The sequence below is a fragment of the Solanum dulcamara genome, chromosome 8 (assembly GCF_947179165.1).
Source record: "Solanum dulcamara chromosome 8, daSolDulc1.2, whole genome shotgun sequence".
NCBI classification, from domain to species: Eukaryota; Viridiplantae; Streptophyta; class Magnoliopsida; order Solanales; family Solanaceae; genus Solanum; species Solanum dulcamara.
The window spans coordinates 60,085,298-60,104,836 of NC_077244.1; the positions used below are offsets into that span (position 1 = coordinate 60,085,298).

The 19,539-nt window shown below is 36.7% G+C and overlaps 1 protein-coding gene across 3 annotated transcripts; it reads left to right on the forward strand.

The window, feature by feature from the left end:
* The first annotated feature begins 115 nt into the window (after window positions 1-115).
* LOC129898796 (TNF receptor-associated factor homolog 1a-like) lies at window positions 116-11,798 on the forward strand. 3 transcript variants are annotated; one of them, XM_055973481.1, is made up of 14 exons: window positions 116-213; window positions 803-1,004; window positions 4,412-4,523; window positions 5,360-5,448; window positions 5,542-5,610; window positions 5,698-5,827; window positions 6,338-6,496; window positions 6,770-7,118; window positions 7,259-7,371; window positions 7,778-7,919; window positions 8,910-8,973; window positions 9,091-9,361; window positions 9,440-9,626; window positions 10,172-11,798. In XM_055973481.1, exons 2-14 carry the CDS (start codon window positions 824-826, stop codon window positions 11,588-11,590), a joined length of 3,285 nt encoding a protein of 1,094 aa, XP_055829456.1. In that variant the 5' UTR covers window positions 116-213; window positions 803-823; the 3' UTR covers window positions 11,591-11,798. The 3 variants fall into 3 exon arrangements, with proteins under 3 accessions (XP_055829456.1, XP_055829454.1, XP_055829455.1); XM_055973479.1 differs by having other exon boundaries at window positions 8,901-9,361; XM_055973480.1 differs by having other exon boundaries at window positions 8,910-9,361.
* Window positions 11,799-19,539: the final 7,741 nt, after the last annotated feature.

A 19,539-nucleotide genomic window follows, 5' to 3' on the forward strand; every position in this document is an offset into this window, starting at 1 on the left:
CAAATAGAGATAAAGAAATAATTTCAACATAATTAATGCAAATATCTCCTAATGTAATTAGAGTATAAAAGACACAAATAAATTCACATTGGTATATATTTATTTATATATTTCCGCCTCTGTCCTGCTGCTTCTTCAACCTCTGAAATCCCTCCTCACTTTCTCCTTAGCTGTCATTCCGCCATTGACACACCTCTCGTTTTTTCAATTCAGGTATTTTTTTACCCCTTGATGTACGCTTCTGATTTTGTTGTTTTCAGTAATTCCGAATTTATTTTTCCTGTGTTTTTATCTTTCGGCTTAGTTTTGCTTGCTTTAGGTTTAGGTTTAGGTTTTCTCTTGATGTGTATAATTTAGGAATTTTAATTTCTTATCCTTTTTGGAATGAGGGTTTTCTTTCCTCACTTGCTAATTGGGTTTTAATATATGGGGTTTGGTTATTCTATTCATTGAGTTTGAAATGTGTATAATTAAATGGATAGCTTAATCTGAATAGGGTTATCAGAAGATGTTTTTAATGTGGATGTTTAGTTTGAGGAGTTTTAGGTTATGTTCAGTCATTTATGAATAGGAATTTCCATAGGGGTTTGAAAATTGAACTCAGCATTTGCCAGATGTTTGCATTTTTAGTGCTAATACAATGAGGGTGACTGCTTTTATTAGATAATAAAATCATTTAGCATGGTCTGTATATTTCATTGCTTTTTTGCTTCTGAATTGAATTCTGCATAAATGTAAGCGGAAGCTTTAGCGTTTTTGTGTAAAGATTAAGTGGGGTTTAACTTGTTTGTAATGAAAACAGGTGAAGTTGGTGGAGTGAGAAATGGCTTCAAGTGCAAGTGAGGAGGCAGGAATAGGGAAGTCTCTGGAGGGAGTGTCAAAGGGGCAGCAGCGGTACCAATCTAGTGAAACGTTGGCGGAATGGAGGTACTGTGAGCAGGTGGAAAATAGGACTCCATCAATATCACCTCCATACTGGGACAGTGATGACGACGATGATGGTGGTATGATGCTTCTCTTTTTGTTTCTTGATAGATGAGGGTGGTATTTTATGTTGTTTGATTTGGTACTATTTGTTTTACTCTCTTGAAGTATTGCTATATTGTTTTCGTTAAGATGCATTTGTGGGAAATGAGATTGTCATTTGTTCTGCGAATGCTTTCTTTTTATGCTGAGAGCTCATAGGCTGCAGGAGACTTGAACTTGATTGTGATGAGATAGAATATTAGGATCGAATTGTTGTTGACAAACACCTTTTCTGGTGATTGTGTTGTGGCAACCTATCTCTTTTTTGTAACCTCTGTAGCACACATCTCTTGTCGACTGCTACTTCAGTCTTTGCTTACGACAAGATTCCAATATTCAAGCTTTTCTTACAGATTTTGGTTATCAAGCTTATCTGACAAGAATGTGGTGATCTAAATTTTTCGGCAACTCTTTGCCTGATTCTCGAGATACAATTCATAATCTCTAAAAACAAGTTTTGTGGAAGCAAAAAATTCCATATAAATGATACCAACTAGTTGGGACTAATATTTAGGGTTTAGGGTTTAGTAATATTGAGAATTATTACTGGCGTGTATGCTACGTAAGGGATAAGTGTGAGATTTAAGCCTCATTTGTTTGCACTTAATGAAGGTCTTAATCTTAATTATTTAGGTCTCAGTCACTAGGCCCGTTTGTTTTTTAGGTTTGACTCTTAGTAATTCAAATCTTAATCATTAAATGCTTTGTTTTAAAAACGTTTCAGCCACTTAATCGGTCTAAATAGATCTGCTTGATTAAGATATATAACAAAGTCTTAGTATCATGAAGATGTGTATTTAAAAATTTCTACAAAAATGATAGTTCACCAATTCCATCTATTTACTGCGACTGCCACCGTCCACCATTATCAACTACCATAGTTGCCACCCATTGTTATCAACTACGTACCATCACCCTTAGCCATAATCACCGTCGTTGTCAATCACTACAAGCAGCTGTCACTACCACTAGCCACCATTTACTATCATCGCAACTAATCGCCACAGACAATCACCACCCTCAATCACCACGTTATATATTGTCAACCACCATCATTATTCTCCACAACTATTAACTATTAGTATCATCTACCATCAACCTCTACTCCCAAGTCCCAACCACCATCACCACTAGCTACTACCCACACTCTACTATTAGCTAACACCATCCCCAATTGATATATAGTATTAGATTAATTTAGTGTTTCATTGAATTTTATAATTATTAATCTTTGAATTAAGACATTTATACATTTTAGTGTTGAAAAAACAAACAGTCTTAATTAATTAGTATTCAAATCTTAATACAACATCCTAATATTCGGATGCGTATTTAGATTCAAAAATCTTAATTTTAATGTACATCTTAATATTCAGATATGTATTTGGTTCAGACATCTAATTCTTAATGCACATCTTAATACTTAGATGTGTATTCAGATTCAAATGTCTTAATCTTGATAAAAACAAATGAGGCCTTAGAGAATCTCTTCATTTAGAGCTCCTAATTTTTTTTCTCATTTCTTAAATAACGGCAATGGCACCCAAAGGTGTGACCTAGTGGCCAATGAAGGTATTGAGAGCCACGAAGTATCGGGTTCAAATCCCGACGGAGACAAAATACTAGGTGATTCTTCCCATCTTTCCTAGCCTTGGTGAACAGAGTTACCTGATATGGTGGGAGGTGGGAGGTGGTAGGTATACCGTGGAACTAGTCGATGTGCGCGAAAGTTGGCTGAACACCACGGGCATAAAAAAAAAGGGCAATGTCTAGGCCAACTCTTAAGTTACAAGACAAATTATTTAGTATTGGAATGAAATGAGTCTAAATAAAGCAAGGTGGATATAGATAATTCATATAGCTAAACTCATTTAATTTGAGATTGAAGCACAGTTGATTTATTTTACGGTTGGTTCTTTGGCTATTATTTTGGGGACTTTACTTTCTGTGTTTTCAAAAAAAGCAAACTGAAGTAGTTGGCGATATTCTTGAATAGTCTGAGCAACATAGGTGTTGTGCTTCTGTTAGAATGTGTATTGTGTTGACACCTATAATAGGTGGATGTTGTACTCATTCATTATATCATAAAGTCATCAATACATCTCTTCTGTTAGCTTATTGCCACATAAGAAGTAAATTGCAAAATAGTATGTTTTTTTTAACCTATTAGATATGCTTGAAGTTTTTTTTTACCTATTAGATATTTCCACACAAGAAGTAAATTGCAAAATAGTATGTTTTTTTTTAACCTATTAGATATGCTTTAAGTTTTTTTTACCTATTAGATATGCTTGAAGTATACTTAATAATTCCCTGTGGGAAAGGTATCATCATTTCTCATGCATGCATTTGGCAAATTGGAATAGAGATAGTACATAATTACCCCTTCCAGCTATAACACTTTTTTCAAAGAGACATTGGAACTTTGTGAGGGTTCTAGTACCCCTTGAGCAATTCAAAAGTGGTAAAAATACCCCATTTTCTAGTCAACCTCAGTTATAAGAAAAGAAGTGCAAATCACGCACCAATTATTGCTTGCCATGTGTCAAATTTATTTAATTGTCTAATCTGTATTTTCATTTATGTTTTTTCTTATTTTATTTTCCTTATCTCTTTCCTTCTTCAATCTTCATCGTATGCTCATAATCCCAACCCTTTGTTCCTCGTCGCGGGCCATCCTCCGGCGTAGCTACCATCACCACCACTGCCATAACAGCACCTCGACAGTATCTACCACCAAATCTCTACCAAATCAAAATTACAATCGAAAAATCAAAATCACTGCCAAATTAAAATTTGAAAATTAAAAAACACCATCTCCAGCACCTTAACCGATCACAAAAATGATGCATCGTAACTCCATTACGATGGAGTTTAATAGTATTCTTTAACTAAAAAATGATGAATTGAAATTCCGTAATTAACTCGCTTCAGAACTCCATAACAAAAACCATAGAAAAAAATCTGAGAAGAATGAGGGATTAGAGACGAGGTTCATGGATAAAAAATGTTGAAGAAACAGAGCAGAAGGTAGAAAAAGGTAAAAAAAGAGAAGCAAGAAGATTAGGAAAAAAATGACAAGAGGATGGGCGAGAAACATAATCTCTCAAGTCAACAAGAAGATAATGATATGCACGATTCCAAAACCAAATTGAAATAGTGTTATAGTTTGAGGGGATAATTATGTATTATCTTAATTGGATATGTGGAACATATTTTCATTTTGGTAGTGTGAGCCTCTAACTTTCAGAGAAATAACTACCTGTTTCTCGTATGAAGTTTCTTCCTTATACTTCACCAGTTTTCTACTTGTGCCCTATTTTATGTGCCTTATTTAAAGGTCTTCACTTTATATATTTTCTTAACCTTTTCTATTGTCTCTCAGGACCTAAACCGGTTGAGCTATATGGAAAATATACCTGGAAGATTGATAAGTTCTCACAAATTAACAAGAGAGAACTTCGGAGTAATGCCTTTGAGGTTGGCGGCTACAAATGGTATTATTCTTTGGGAAGAATTATGTTGTGAAATATACTTGTGCAGTTGGCTCTATGATCTCGTCTTTTAAATGTCTAGAAGGTGATACTAAATGAGCCAGATGTGTTTTCAACTCTCCGTGCAGTTGTATTGATTTGGAAAAAATCATGCATCAGCTGCTGATTTATGTTTATGGCTTTCGACTGTTAATTGACTAAACTCTTTTACTTTTTACATCTTATTATGTTGGAGATATCCTACATGGTCATAGGACCTCTTAGTCTTTTCTATCTTTCCTATCTGGCTTTCTCTTTTAAGAGGTAAAGAGCAGAGAGTTGCAGAAAAGCTGTATGTGCATACCTCTTTATCCCTTTAGGCAAAGGGAAGATGTAAGGGTTATGTTTCTTTTTTATTCTGGAAGTAGGAGAGGATAGCTGTGTATCTCCTCCATTTCATCTTTTTTCAACCTTTTGTAAATGGATAAAAACAATGAAGTGAATCCTTTTATTTCCCCTTGAGCTGTACTGACACAAATGAATGATTCATATATGACGTGCCCCCTCTCCTTCTCTTTGTTGAAACAAAAATACTCTTAAGTGCTGACTACCATGCTCTTGTTATACTAATATAAAGTAATATGTGTAGTCTTGTCTTTGTGAGAATTAACTTAAGAGTTTAGATCTGTGATCCATTTTGCTACTTTTGTAACTTTTAGTCGACATGCCAATTGGCAGGTATAACAGTAGCATCTTTTGTATTCTTATATGCTTGTTTCTCCTCACATCGAATGACAATCATCAATTTATAAATTAAGAGGTTACTAATAGAAGTTCTCTGATCCAACTGTTGGGTGCAGGTACATTTTGATTTATCCTCAGGGATGTGATGTCTGCAATCATCTCTCTTTGTTTCTTTGTGTGGCTAATCATGACAAGCTTCTTCCAGGTATGATAATGCTGATAGTGTTTGTCACGGCTAATTTGAAAATGATGCTTTATCTAAGCTGATGTTTTTTCCCTTCTATTTTCATGACAACAGGCTGGGGTCATTTTGCACAATTTACTATAGCTGTGGTTAACAAAGATCCAAAGAAGTCCAAGTATTCAGGTGAATTGATTAGAAATTGCTCGTGTGATGGACTTCTTGGTTTTTCCGTCCTATCTCATTAATATGCTGTTGCAAATTTTTCTGCAGATACATTGCATCGTTTCTGGAAGAAAGAACATGATTGGGGATGGAAAAAATTTATGGAACTTTCCAAAGTTGTAGATGGATTTATTGATTCGGATACCCTCATTATCAAAGCTCAAGTTCAAGTTATCAGGTTTATCACGACGCTTTCCTCTATATAGTTTTGTTTTCCCATTTAATTTTAATGAATAAATGGGGGATCTACTCATGTAGGAGTTTTACACTGTTTAGTCTATAGCACCTTTTTTGATGTATATCTAATGAGTGTCAACTTAAACATCGGTTTCAACTTAAGCATCCTGCCTTTTTTGAAGTACTGCCTAGTGTTAAGTATGAACCAAATAGTAACTTAGATGAATGTAGACCAAGGAGATACTGTCTTTAGTTGTAAGTGTCTATTTATTTTAATTTTTTCTAGTTTAACTTTTCTAATCAGCTTGTGGACGTCCAGTCTTCTTCTCTGTATTCTTCTCTTTGAGCATAAAATTCCATTTCATATAAAAATTTGCTGTCTTCTTATGTGTCTAGTCTTGAGCTCATAAGCTGTCTCCTTCATGTTTTTATGGATCTCAAACAGTGATTATCAGATTCTACAGAGATCTTTGTGATGCTAACCATTTTGACCTATGTTTTTTATTTGTAGAGAGAGAGCAGAGCGTCCTTTCCATTGCCTTGACTGCCAGTATCGGAGAGAACTTGTTAGGGTGTATTTGACGAACGTTGAGCAAATTTGCCGCCGTTTTGTGGAAGAGCGACGAGGAAAGCTTGGGAAATTAATAGGGGATAAAGCTAGATGGTCGAGGTAGGATGTGAATTTTCTCAACTGTTTGCCATGTTTTGGAGATTATTGGTGTGATCGCTTCTAGCTTCTATTTCTATGTTTTTGCTCTGTAATATTTAGCAATATTATTGGTGGCTACTGACTCATACTCATATTTAGATATATGTTGAATTAGGTTTTTGTTCCCCTTGCCTTCTGTTGGTCACTGCCTAATGTCATTTATGTTATGAATTATGTTAATTCTTAACTCTCCTTGCTAAACTTAGCGACTGCTTATTTATGATGGAGTTTCAGTTTCTGTGCTTTTTGGCTGGGAATAGACCAAAACTCTAGACGCCGCATGTCCAGGGAGAAATCAGACCGGATTTTGAAAATGGTGGTCAAGAACTTCTTCATAGAAAAAGAGGTTACGTCTACTCTTGTGATGGATTCGTTGTACAGTGGGCTTAAAGCTCTGATAGGCCAGACTAAGGGACAGACAGGTAAAGGGAAACATTTAGATGCAGAGGAACAAACAGTGCCTATTGTTTCCCTGGAGAAAGACATGTTTGTCTTGGTGGATGATGTATTGCTTTTGCTTGAGAGGGCTGTTTCGGAGCCGTTGCCTCCAAAGGTTGAGAAAGGTCCTCAGAACCGTACAAAGGTGAGTTGCATAATTGCATTCTTGAAACTCTATGCAAAATGTACAACAATTATAGCCCTTACAAAAAAATGTCTAACAATTATAGTGTTAATTGAGTCACTTACTGTTAAGTTGCTTTTACCATTACCTTTTCATTTCAGGATGGAACTTCTGGAGAGGACACAAACAGAGATCCCATTCAGCGTGATGAGAGGCACTTAACTGAACTAGGTCGGCGAACTATTGAAATATTTGTCCTCGCGCATATTTTTTGGTAATGTTTTTAATCATTCATTACCTTTTCTTTGTCATTTAACTGAGAGGCGATGCAGAAATTATTGTTCAGGTCTTTATGGATCTGCAAGGAAAGGGGAGTGAGCGCTCATGTTATGTGATGTAACTCAGATTGCATTGAACTTTACTGTGCATATCTCTCTCTCGATGAGCTTGATCTACATATCACATTAATAGATTGCTGTGGTGGATTATTAGTTTTGCCAGCAGCATAGGTTGGCGCCCCTTGCATTATTAACTGCATTTTCTGCATCAGTGAGGGGTGATGTTGTTTGTTTCTTCTAGTTACAAGTTATGAGTTCTGCTGCTTCCATTAGCTAGTGGTATTTTGTTATTGACTACAGCTTTTTATAGTTAACAGTCACTTGATTGCTTACATTCTGCAGTAAAATAGAGGCTGCATATCAGGAATCTGTTGCATTAAAGAGGCAAGAGGAACTCATCCGTGAAGAGGCTGCTTGGCTGGCTGAAACTAAGCAGAAAGCTAAACGAGCATCTGAGAAGGAGAAGAAGTCAAAGAAAAAACAGGTATTGATTTGCATTGAGTTTAATTACAAAAATTGCATGAAGAATCAAATTCATCAATTATACAATTAGTCGGTGCTACTAGGTCAGTTTTTGTGGCTGGAGGCTCAGATGCTACTAGGTTCATAACAGACATACTTGCTGAAAAGAGAGCGAGACTAACATACCCAAGAGAGAGAAAAGCAAGAGTTATGCCCCTCCCCCTATACACACACTGCCCACAAATCACTTAAAAGGCCGGAAGAAATAATTTCCCTTGGATTTATTGGCTGTTTTGTAACGGGAGGTTTAATATTACAGAACTAAGTATTCTATCACTAGTTTGCATTAATGACCTGTTACAAATGGATAAAATCTTTATTTTGAGAGCATGCACTAAAAGCACTCTGGCCAATTGAGTAGGACAAGAATTACAACAACATACAGAGTGTAATCCTACTAGTGGGGGCTAGGGAGGGTGGTGTGTACGCAGCCTTACCCCTACCTTGTGAAGGAAGGGCAAGAATTGTTATATATATATATATATATCGTACTTGAACAATGGAGCACACGAGCCCCTTGATATCTTTGAGGATAAGAAAGATGATCCATTACTTATTCAGAAAAGGATAAGCAAGATGCTTCAATTGGAATATTTTTAAAGTGTTTATGGAAATGCCGGACTAAGGAGCTCTTCATGTATGACCCTGGGTATTTATTTATCCTTGGTGCAAATTTATCTTTTTCAATTTTGATTAGCAAGATCATTCGTAGGTTCTGGTGCTTATCCTTTTGTTTTATTCAGAGATTTCATTTGGAGCTTGACTAATCAAAAACTGGTTATGCAGAAAAGTGATTATCTGTCAGAAAATACTGAAATGCATGATATATACAAGCAAACTTAATGTTGAAAACCACTTATTTTCATTGAATATCCTGAGAAGAATTTAACGCATTGAGGACAGTTACATTTTATTGCGTTTAGTTGCTTACTTTGTACTTCAGTCTAAACAGAAACGGAATATCCGGAAAGCAAAGGATAAGGAGAGGGACAAAAAACCTGATGTTATGGTGCAAGGTAAGACTGAAGTTGATGGTCCTGTTGAAGGAAATAAATATGTGGCCGAGGTGCCAGGACAAGTACTTGGTAAATCAGATGTACTGGAAGAGATTTCTGATATTTCTGATTCTATAGACTCTTTAATTCATCCTGATTCAGAAGACACAACTTCAAGTCCTGTCAACTGGGATACTGACACATCAGAGGTGCATCCATCTGTGGAAGCTGGTTGCAGCGGGTTAATTGGCCTTTCAGCTTCGCAGAATGGGATAGCAGGAAAGATAAGTCCTTCCATGATGGATGATAGTTCATCAACGTGTTCCACTGACTCAATTGCTTCAGTAGTTATTAATGGAACCCAAAGAGCTTTTTCTTTGACACAGAAAAACCAGATATTACCTAGCAGGTAACCTTTTCTGCTTCCGTCTAAATATCTTTTAAATATCTGTCTTTAGTTTTAATTCCTAGTACTTCAACCTTTTAGAGGGAGGAATGAACGAAGCAGGTCAACTTGTAAGGCAGCTGATTGGGCTCGTGAAACAGTTGGTCAGATGTCGGATGTTGTTTCAGATGATGGTCAGCTAAGTGATACATCTGTAAGCTGTGGGGCAACAGGATCTGAGTGTCATGCTACTGCATTTTTTTCATGCGAGCAGCAAGCAACTAACAAGGTTTTTAACTTCTCCCCCTACCCTTTCCTTCTTTGCCCCTCCAGACGGAGTGGATATCATCCTAGAAGTGTGGTTTCTGAACACTCAGCTAGTTGAAGCACCTAAATCATGTTTTTCTCTTAGTTCTAAAGTCCCTTTTTTATAAAAAAAAAATCCTCTAGTTTGTTTTAACTCTGTCCCTCTCCTTTGCACATTGCTGTGAAAATTCTTAGGTGCCCATCTCCTTCCACTAACGTTTCTTTGTAGAATTATGAACAAAGAAATTGAGGAAAAAAACTTGTGGAAACTATCCCATCTTTTAAGGATGTTCTTCTGGAATATTATTTTCTAGAAAAATGTATTTCTGGAAAATCGGTTAATTGCATAGGCTTTTGTATGTTACTTGTTAATTATATTCATCTCTCTGTTTATTCATATGGTGAGATGCCGGCCTTTCCAATTGATTGATTATTTCAAAGGATGATTACTCTGTAGATGCTTGATTATGTGCATGTTTTATATTGAGTTACAATTATCATGCAACATTGTTTTCTTACTGTATGCAGAAAGTAGCAGTTTTGCAGCAGAGAAAGCTAATTGACGATAGAGAGAGATCTTCCATGTTGAAGCCAAGTGTCCAGTCTCCTCCTACAAGCCCCCAAAAAAGTACATTGTCTGCTGTTCAGTCAAAGGAAAATTTGAAAATCTCGGTCACTAGTGATCCTATCTTGGTCAAAAGTTCATTTTCAGATAGTCCTAAGCTGACTGATAAATCAGTTCCGGAGGTTATCTCAGCTGAAACTTCCATGATGTTGAAGGCTGATCCTCATAAAGCTGTAAAGGTAAAAGCCTTGAAGAAGCCCTTGCTACAGCCTGCCTCAATTACAACTGAGAAGTCCACGTCTAAACAAGCGACTACTTCTGCCATAGCTGAAAGGTCCATCTCTAGACAAGTGCCTGCCCAGTCGAGACCCTTGAGTGCTCCTTTAGTTACTGAACCTAGGCCTGCTGCCCCTGTTGTTTCCATGGTTCAGGCAACACAATTACTGCCTTGTTCAGTTAGTGCAGCTGGTCGATTGGGCCCTGATCCTTCACCAGCAACACATAGTTATGTTCCTCAGTCCTATAGAAATGCTATTGTGGGAGGTCTTGATTCTGGAAGCCCGGTTGGTTTTAGTCAGCCACATTCTCCAAGTTCAACCATTAATTCACTACATCCATACTCTCAAGCACCTTCACTGACTTCTGGTTTAATGTTGTCACCGGAGGCCCCGGAAAGAACAGAACATAGTTCTGCTGGACCAAGCTTTTCTTATGGAATGGCAAATGAGGATACCTCGTGGAATGGGCAGAAATGGGATAGCTCTGCAAGTTATAGTAGGTCAATATCACAGTCTTCTGTCTTAAATGACATCCAGGAATTTGATATGTTAAAGCCTGTAAACAGCAGGACCCATGATCATCTTCCGTCTGAACTTCCAGCCTGCACTTCTGGTTGTCAGTCCCAGAGTGTATTGGCAGATGAATTTCCACATCTTGATATAATCAATGAGTTGCTGAACGATGAGCATGGAATTGGAAGGGCTTCCGTACCAAACTCAGGCTGGCAAAGTAATAGCAACCATCTGAATCGTCAGTTCAGTTATCCGGGTGATATTAGCATGGCAACTGATCTAGACCCCTCTACACGCTCTTGTAGGTTTGAGCGAACAAGAAGTTATCATGACGAGTTGCAGCATAACTATTCTGGAGGCCTTTATAATAGTTATAGGAATATGATTCCGCAGCCTAATCCACAATTTGTAAATGGGCAGATTGATCAGTTAGTTCATGACCAGTGGCAATTGATGGGTTCTGATCCATCTTTTCTTGGAATGAGAAATGCTCATACTGATACTGGTTACCTGTATCACGCCCCTGATTATCCAAACGTGGCGTGTGGCGTAAATAGGTATAGAGTATTTAGGCCTTCAAATGGGCTTTGAAAGCAAGTTATTTAAGGTGGGAGCTTAGCCCCGAAACATTTGAACTGTTCTCTGCCGTAATGTGTCTTTAGATTTGTTGGCGGGGTTTTATCCCTTGTGTAAAGAGTGATTCTGCTCTCATATTTGTTTTTTCTTTGGAAAACCCATATTGGCTATGTTTTAAAAGTTGGTGCCTGGCGCCTAATATATATAAGCACATTCTCGGTAAGATCTTTGACATATATAGTTGTATGAGTTGCAGGTTTTATGATGTCCTTAGTGTGAGGATTGAAGCTGGTTTCATTGTGCCAGAGGGCATTGGAAGTGGATGATTCTTTTTCAGACCCAATTACTACCTTCATCGTCTTTTGATTGATTTAGGGCGTTGTGTTCCCCTAAAATTGAAAGGGTTGGTAGGTTTGCAGTAAGATATTGCTTAGCCAATGGATCACACCATTTACTAAGCACATTCCATCCTTCAAACTTGACACACACTACCTTGAGGAGGTGGCCAGATACGGTTGAAGCCCTGCTTATAAAAAGCTACGTTACTAGGATTTTGGGGGCATTTCTTTCTATCGTGGTTGGAATTTCTGTTTAGATCAAAACCAAGAGTCTAATCATCTTTTTAATTATGTCCTGAAAAGCGAATAAACTCATTATGGGGAGGTCTCGACCCAACTCAAACTTCAATTCACTTCCCTTTTAAGATTTGTGCTTATTTCCCTTTGATAAGAAAATAAACTGAATGGAATTATCTTCCATCCAGTGCAAAGCAGCTTTCCAGGCGTACGTGTTGGTGTATAGGTTTATGAAAAGTTAATATTAAAATTTTGAAATTAATGTAAAGTCTTCTATGCATTTGGTAAAATTACAATGGTTTGTTTCAGAAGCAAGCATGTATCTGATTGTTTAATCTCATACTTCAAAATATCTAACATACAACAACAACAACCCAATGAAATCCCACAATGTGGGGTCTGGGGAGGATAAAGTGTACACAGACCTTACTCCTATCAAGGTAGGACGGCTGTTTCCGAGAGACCCTCGGCTAAAAAAATAAGCATAAAAGGAGGTCAGATAAGGCTAAGAAGTTCAAAGCGATATGAGAAAGCAAATAACGAATAATGCAAATAACGAAAGCGACACAGATAAAATGGAGTAATCAAAGTACAGAAAGTAATAGGGAGATAATAACAGAAGTCAGAGCACAAGAAATTATAATGCGCTAATGCGCCTACTAATAAGGAAGAATAATGATACTATGTACTAGCCTTCTACCCTAATATGGGTCCTCCACACCCTTCTATCTAAGGTCATGTCCTCGTTAAGCTGTAAATGAGTCATGTCCTGTCTAATCACCTCTCCCCAATATTTCTTCGGCCTACCCCTATCTCTTCTAAAACCATCCATGGCCAACCTCTCACACCTCCGCACTGGGACATCTGTGTCTCTCCTCTTCACATGCCTAAACCATCTTAGTCGCATTTCTCACATCTTATCTTCCACCGAGGCCATTCCTACCTTGTCCCGAATAGCCTCATTTCTAATCCTGTCACTCTTGGTATGCCCACACATCCATCTCAACATTCTCATCTCGGCTACTTTCATCTTTTGAACGTGATAGACCTTAACTAGCCAACACTCCACCCCATATAACATAGCCGGTCTAACCACCACTTTGTAGAACTTCCCCTTAAGTTTTGGTGGCACCTTCTTGTCACCAGTACACCGGAAGCGAGTCTCCATTTCATCCACCCTGCCCCAATATGATGTGTGACATCCTCTTCAATCTCCCCGTTGCCTTGCATGATAGATCCAAGGTACTTGAAACTACTTTTCTTTTGGATGGCCTGGTCACCAAGCCTAACTTCTACGTCAACCTCCTGAGGTGTCTCACTAAACTTGCACTCTAAGTACTCTGTCTTGGTCCTACTCAGCTTAAACCCTTTAGACTCCAAGGTATATCTCTAATCCTCCAACCTAGCGTTAACTCCTCTACGAGTCTCACCGATCAGGACTATGTCGTCCGCGAAAAGCATACACCATGGCACCTCACCTTGAATTTGTCGCGTCAAACCATCCATCACCAAGGCAAATAAAAATGGACTAAGGGCTGATCCTTGATGCAACTCCATCACAACTGGAAAGTGCTCTGAGTCCCCTCTTACTGTCCTTCCCCTGGTTTTGGCTCCCTCATACATGTCCTTGATCACCCTAATGTACGCCACAGGTATACCTTTAGCCTCCAAACATCTCCATAGTATCTCTCGTGGAACTTTATCGTAAGCCTTTTCTAGATCGATGAATACCATATGCAAGTCCCTCTTCCTCTCCCTATACTGCTCCACCAGTCTTCTCATAAGATGGATGGATTCTATAGTTGAGCATCTCGACATAAATCCAAACTGGTTCTCTGAAATAGACACGCCTCTCCTAACCCTCATCTACACCACTTTTTCCCACACTTTCATAGTATGGCTTAGAAGCTTGATACCTCTATAGTTGTTGCAGCTATGGATATCCTCTTTGTTTTTGTATAGAGGGATCATTACGCTCGACCTCCATTCTTCGGGCATCGTTGCCGTCTTAAAGATGACATTAAATAACCTAGTCAGCCACTCCAAACCTACCGAGCTCGCGCTCTTCCAAAATTCTCCAGGAATCTCGTCAAGTCCGATTGCTCTCCCCCAGCGCATCCATTGCACAACACCCTTAACCTCTTCGACCGTAATACTCCTGCAACACCCAAAATCGTGAAGCCTCCCTGTATGTTCCAAATCTCCCAACACAATTTCTCTCTCCCCTTCTTCATTCAAGAGTTTATGGAAGTACGACTGTCATCTCTGTTTAATGAGGGTCTCCTCTACCAATACTTTTTCATGCTCGTCCTTAATGCACTTCACTTGATCCACATCGCGTGCCCTTCTCTCTCGCACCTGGCTAGCTTGAACAATTTTCTATCCCCACCTTTCTCTTCTAGTTCAGTATAAAGGCGTTCAAAAGCTGCCGTTTTTACCGTCGAGACCGCCGACTTCGCCTCCTTCCTCGTTATCTTATAAAGTTCCCTATTCGTCCACTTCTCCACCTCATCCTTGCTTTCTATCAGCTTCGCATACGCTATCTTCTTTGCTTCCGCCTTCCCTTCCACTTCTCCATTCCACCACCAGTCCCCTCTGTGCCGGCCACGGCTATCTGTCGAGACTCCCAACACTTCCCTTACTACAACTCTAATATAACTAGCTGTCCTATCCCACATAGTGTTCGCATCTTCACTACTATCTAACATGAATAAGAGAAAAGAATACTACGTACTATATTTTTATTTCTGTTTATTTTCATTCACTAGACCTTTTTCTCCTTTTAGGCTTTTGAGTTTTTGACCAGGAAATGTTTAAGAAGGTACTTGTTACGCAAAACTTTTCAATCCGTGGGAATTAAGCACTGGTAAACAAAAGAGCAACAATAATCAATTAGTTTCAAGAGTGCACATTGTTTTGAAGGGATTTCTAAACTTATTGGATTGTGAACCTAACCTTAGGGATGGCTAGTAGTGTAGCAACGTAGAATGAAGTGTGGTCAATTGAGCACTTTTTATTAAAAAATTCATATTGTGTATATAAATTAAAAATTACATATATATATATATATATATATTAAATTTTGAACATTCTTAACAAAATTCCTGCGGAGTCAGGAGGAGCCTTTGGTGCAAAAGTCCAAAGGTTGGACTAGCGCGGACCATTAGTTCATTTCCAAGAAATATCCCCAACAGGAATTGCAGCAGCCACCCTACTAAAGGTTTCCACGAAGGTAGTAGTCATTTTTATAATGACTTCAAATCATTAGTGCACAATAATAATAAGTTTACGATCGAACTTTCATAGATATTCAACGGATATTTCACACTCATATAGAGTCTTGAGTAAAATATACTAGCACTAAACGTTAACATCATCAACTACGTACATAATCCCACTTATGTTTATCTCGTACCAATAATATATAATAATACGAAATACCAACAAATAAACCTTGGATGAATATTATTTGTCAATCGGTTCAAAACCAATTTCCTAGTCAGTAGTCAAAAACCAATCCTATAATCAGACCATAATAAACCTTGCCTATAAATATGTTCACTCTTTCCTTAATTTCAAAAACAACATTAATTCTTCTTTCTTTTTTCTTTCTTCTTTTGCAACATAATTGTAGATGAAGTGTCTTAAAACCAATTTATTGGTATTCTTAGCCTTAATTATCCTAATTGTGTCTATCCAGCCAAGTAAAGGGACCAGGTTGTTACATGAAAAGGATTTGATGAATTTACAGTCTCTTCAAAGAGGTTCAGTCCCTTCTTCTGGACCATCTGGTTGCACAAATATCCCTGGAAATAGTGGTTCCGGGTCGGGTTGCCCACTCAATGCAATGCACTTTGCTGGTCATATGTTAAGGGCTAGTAACTCTGCTGATCCGGCCAGCCTCAATATGGTTCAATTTGGTGTCATTGTGTGAGCTTGCTCATATTATCTGTGTCCTACGTCTCAAAAATAAATAAAATGTGGGCGGTAAAAAAACTAATTAGTGGACACATTGGCAAGATGGTGTCTTTTTTTTTACACTACATTTTGTGGGAACTCCTTTTTGGATTTTCTTTAATTTGGGAGGGTTTCCAATATTGTATTCATTTGTTTGTAAATTATGTACAGAGAGATATTCGTTTGATAATGTTTGTAGTCAATATATATCAATTTGTATATTAAAAATATAAAAATTCATATATATTGGATCTTTCAAAAAGTGTGGTAATTATGGAATGTCATACATAAACGCAAGTTGGATTAAATGCATTGGCAGTGTGTAATATTATCGCACAATTTATAAGTTGACATGATGTACAAAAAACATGTAATTATTGTATATAATAAACTTAGTTTGATCATATACACATTAAAATAGATAATCTTCATAGTCTATTTAAATACATTGATCATAGAAAATTATATACGCTCTAATGATATATATAAATGAAATATTAAGCGAAACTTCATAGAATTAAAATTGGAGAATGGGATTAAATTTAAAACATTGTTATAAAACTATATAAAACAATAAGAACAAAAGGTAGTAGGGAGGAGAGAGAAGACGGCTATTCCTCTTGATGGACATTTAAGAGTTAATTACAATGAAGGAAAACCCTTTTATTTATATGGGAAAACTGACTTGGTCCCTAAGTAGGATTTCTAACTTTTCTCTTCACATAATAGACATTCACTATAATACAAATATGTTTATAACACTCCCACTTGGATGTGTATTTGATAGACTATGTGCCTCATTAAAACCTTACTATATAAAATCCAATGAAAAATAATTCTAGTGAAGGAAAAAGAGTACACATATCTAATAATACGCATTTAGGACGCCTCATTAAAAATCTTACAAGAAAAACTCAATGGAACAAAACCTTGTGAGAAAAAAAGAGTACATCGCATATTAGCTCCCCCTAACGGGAACATCAATCCGATGGTTCGAATCTTCGCCTTCCAAGCTTATGCACCATCTTCTTGAAAGTTGTAGTTGATAGAGTTTGGTGAATAAATCAGTCATATTGTTACTTGAACAAATCTGTTGCACGTTGATATCACCATCTTTGGGAGTTTGTGTGTGTAGAAAAGCTCTTGCAAAATGTGTTTCATATTATCTCCTTTAATGAATCATCCCTTCATGATCAAAGAATTCTGCAAGTTCCTCACTTCAACTTCCTTAAGCAAATAATCTATTGTCTTTTGAAGACTATTCAAGAGTTTCAATTCAAGTCATCAACTTGCATAATAATACAAAGATTTTTGATTGATTTACTCCATTTGAGGATTATAAACAAGTTTTTCAAGAACTTGGATATGCTTAATGCATTTTGAATTCTTCAAATATTTTCATATCAATTTTGTTCAAATGACAACATTCATCTTCTAGTGTCTAGATTACAAGTCAAATAAGTTTTACGCTTATCAAGACGCATTATTCCACTTTTCACTTGATAAATATTTCTACGTCAGCATATCTTAGTAGACTGTAGAATTTAGATCCTCATAATCTTTTACGATATTGCACTATATTGTATCAAAGATATCGTCGGCGATATATCATTTTGTATCGGTTCACAATACATCATAACTTATTGAGATCTCATCACTTCATTATTTTGAGGTACATACCTCTCTCATGAGGTTTCATGAAGTGTTATGTCATAGGTTCTTCCAGAGCACATTACCTCATCATTATGACCATTTTAATTATTTACTCCTCCTCCTTTTTCGAGAATTATTTTATTTGGAATCGATTAGTTTATCATGCTTCATGCATGTCATAGACTCTGTCCTTCAGGGACATTCAATAGAAGTATTTCCAACTCTTGGTTGCTTCTTATCTCCCCCTGTGTTAGACAAACTAACATATATCCTATTCTATTTTGGAGAATTCATCTTTATGCATCATGGTATATTTATTAATCATATACCGCACATCAAAATTATTAGATGAAAATTATATGACGCTTGACCATAAATCAAACGAGAGAAAAATTGATCATAATTTATTAGTCTGATGCCTACAATTATTTTTATATTCAATATATTATATTTCAGACCATGAAATTTTGTTCTCATAAATAATTATTAAACTATTTATCTGAGATCAGCTTGGATAATATCAATATTATCAAGATGAATTATCTTGACTACATATTCTGAAAGTTGTGCTCTTAACTCAATTATTTTGCACAAATAATTTTACGAATGTCAAATTGCAGGTTTGACAACAAATGCACATGTGATTATATTATAGATGCATCTCTTTAACATATCACATGACAGGTGAACAGGCCCGTATTCACCTTGTATACTTTTTAGAATTTTTGGGATTCGTCCCAACATTAGTTGATCCAATCAACTTATCATGAGAACAAGCAACTTAAAGAATTCTTGAAGAATCTTCTAATTCTTTTAATATGCGCATCTTCGAGATGGCAAAATTATTTGTACTAGTAAACTCCAAGTTTATCATAACATGTTATTTTCTTGAGTAAATTTCATATTTACTACTTCAGAAGTAAATTTCAAATGTATTTCTTCTCAATTACTTTACCTCTTCTGAAGGTGAGTCGTGATCTCATCACAATGAAATGCACATCCATATTAATAAGCTTCATTTTTGCACTATCACATCCACTTCCATATTGAGTTTATTCAATTCTAAACGATAGACAATAATCATTAAATGATTCAGATGAAAACTCTGTAGCATTATTAAGATAAATGGACTTAATCTGATTATCAGAAAACTGTGTCCGTAATCATATTATTTGTGCCAACAATTTTACAAATGCCAAGTTGCGAGATGACAATAGGCACACATGAGACCATCTAGAAGAAACATCTATTAGGACTATAAAGTATCTAAACAACCCACTAGGTGGGTGAATAGGTCCACAAATATTCCCATAAATACATTCCAAGAACGCGGGGGACTCAATCTCAACTTCCGTTGGTGATTGTCTCACAATTAACTTGTCTTGATAACAAGCAGTACAAGATTAATTCACCATTTAAAAGAATCTTTACATTCATTAATGAATGTCCATTTGAATTTTCTATAATTCTTCTCATCATTACCAAAAGTCCTCATTCTTAATGATTGAAACACAATCATCTAACCATATCAAATTATGATATCTTAGTACCTCATTCCATGTTCATGTGCATTATTCAACCACTTGTCTTCTTTTAGACATATTATGCATTGCTACTACATTCACTTTAGAGAAAGGATTTGTCTATGTAGTATTTATCAAAAGTTCTCATTAGTCATGAATGAGACACAATCATCTTAGCATATCAAATTATGATAGCCTAGTACCTCATTCCACATTCATGTGCATTATTCAATCACTTGTCGTGTTTCAGACATAT

Excerpts from the sequence above, each read along its gene's own strand:
- LOC129898796 (XM_055973479.1), top strand. The coding sequence starts at position 824 with ATGGCTTCAAGTGCAAGTGAGGAGGCAGGAATAGGGAAGTCTCTGGAG. Across the intron at positions 1,005-4,411 it reads TGATGACGACGATGATGGTG|GACCTAAACCGGTTGAGCTA; the intron begins GTATGATGCTTC and ends ATTGTCTCTCAG. Across the intron at positions 9,627-10,171 it reads AGCAGCAAGCAACTAACAAG|AAAGTAGCAGTTTTGCAGCA; the intron begins GTTTTTAACTTC and ends TACTGTATGCAG.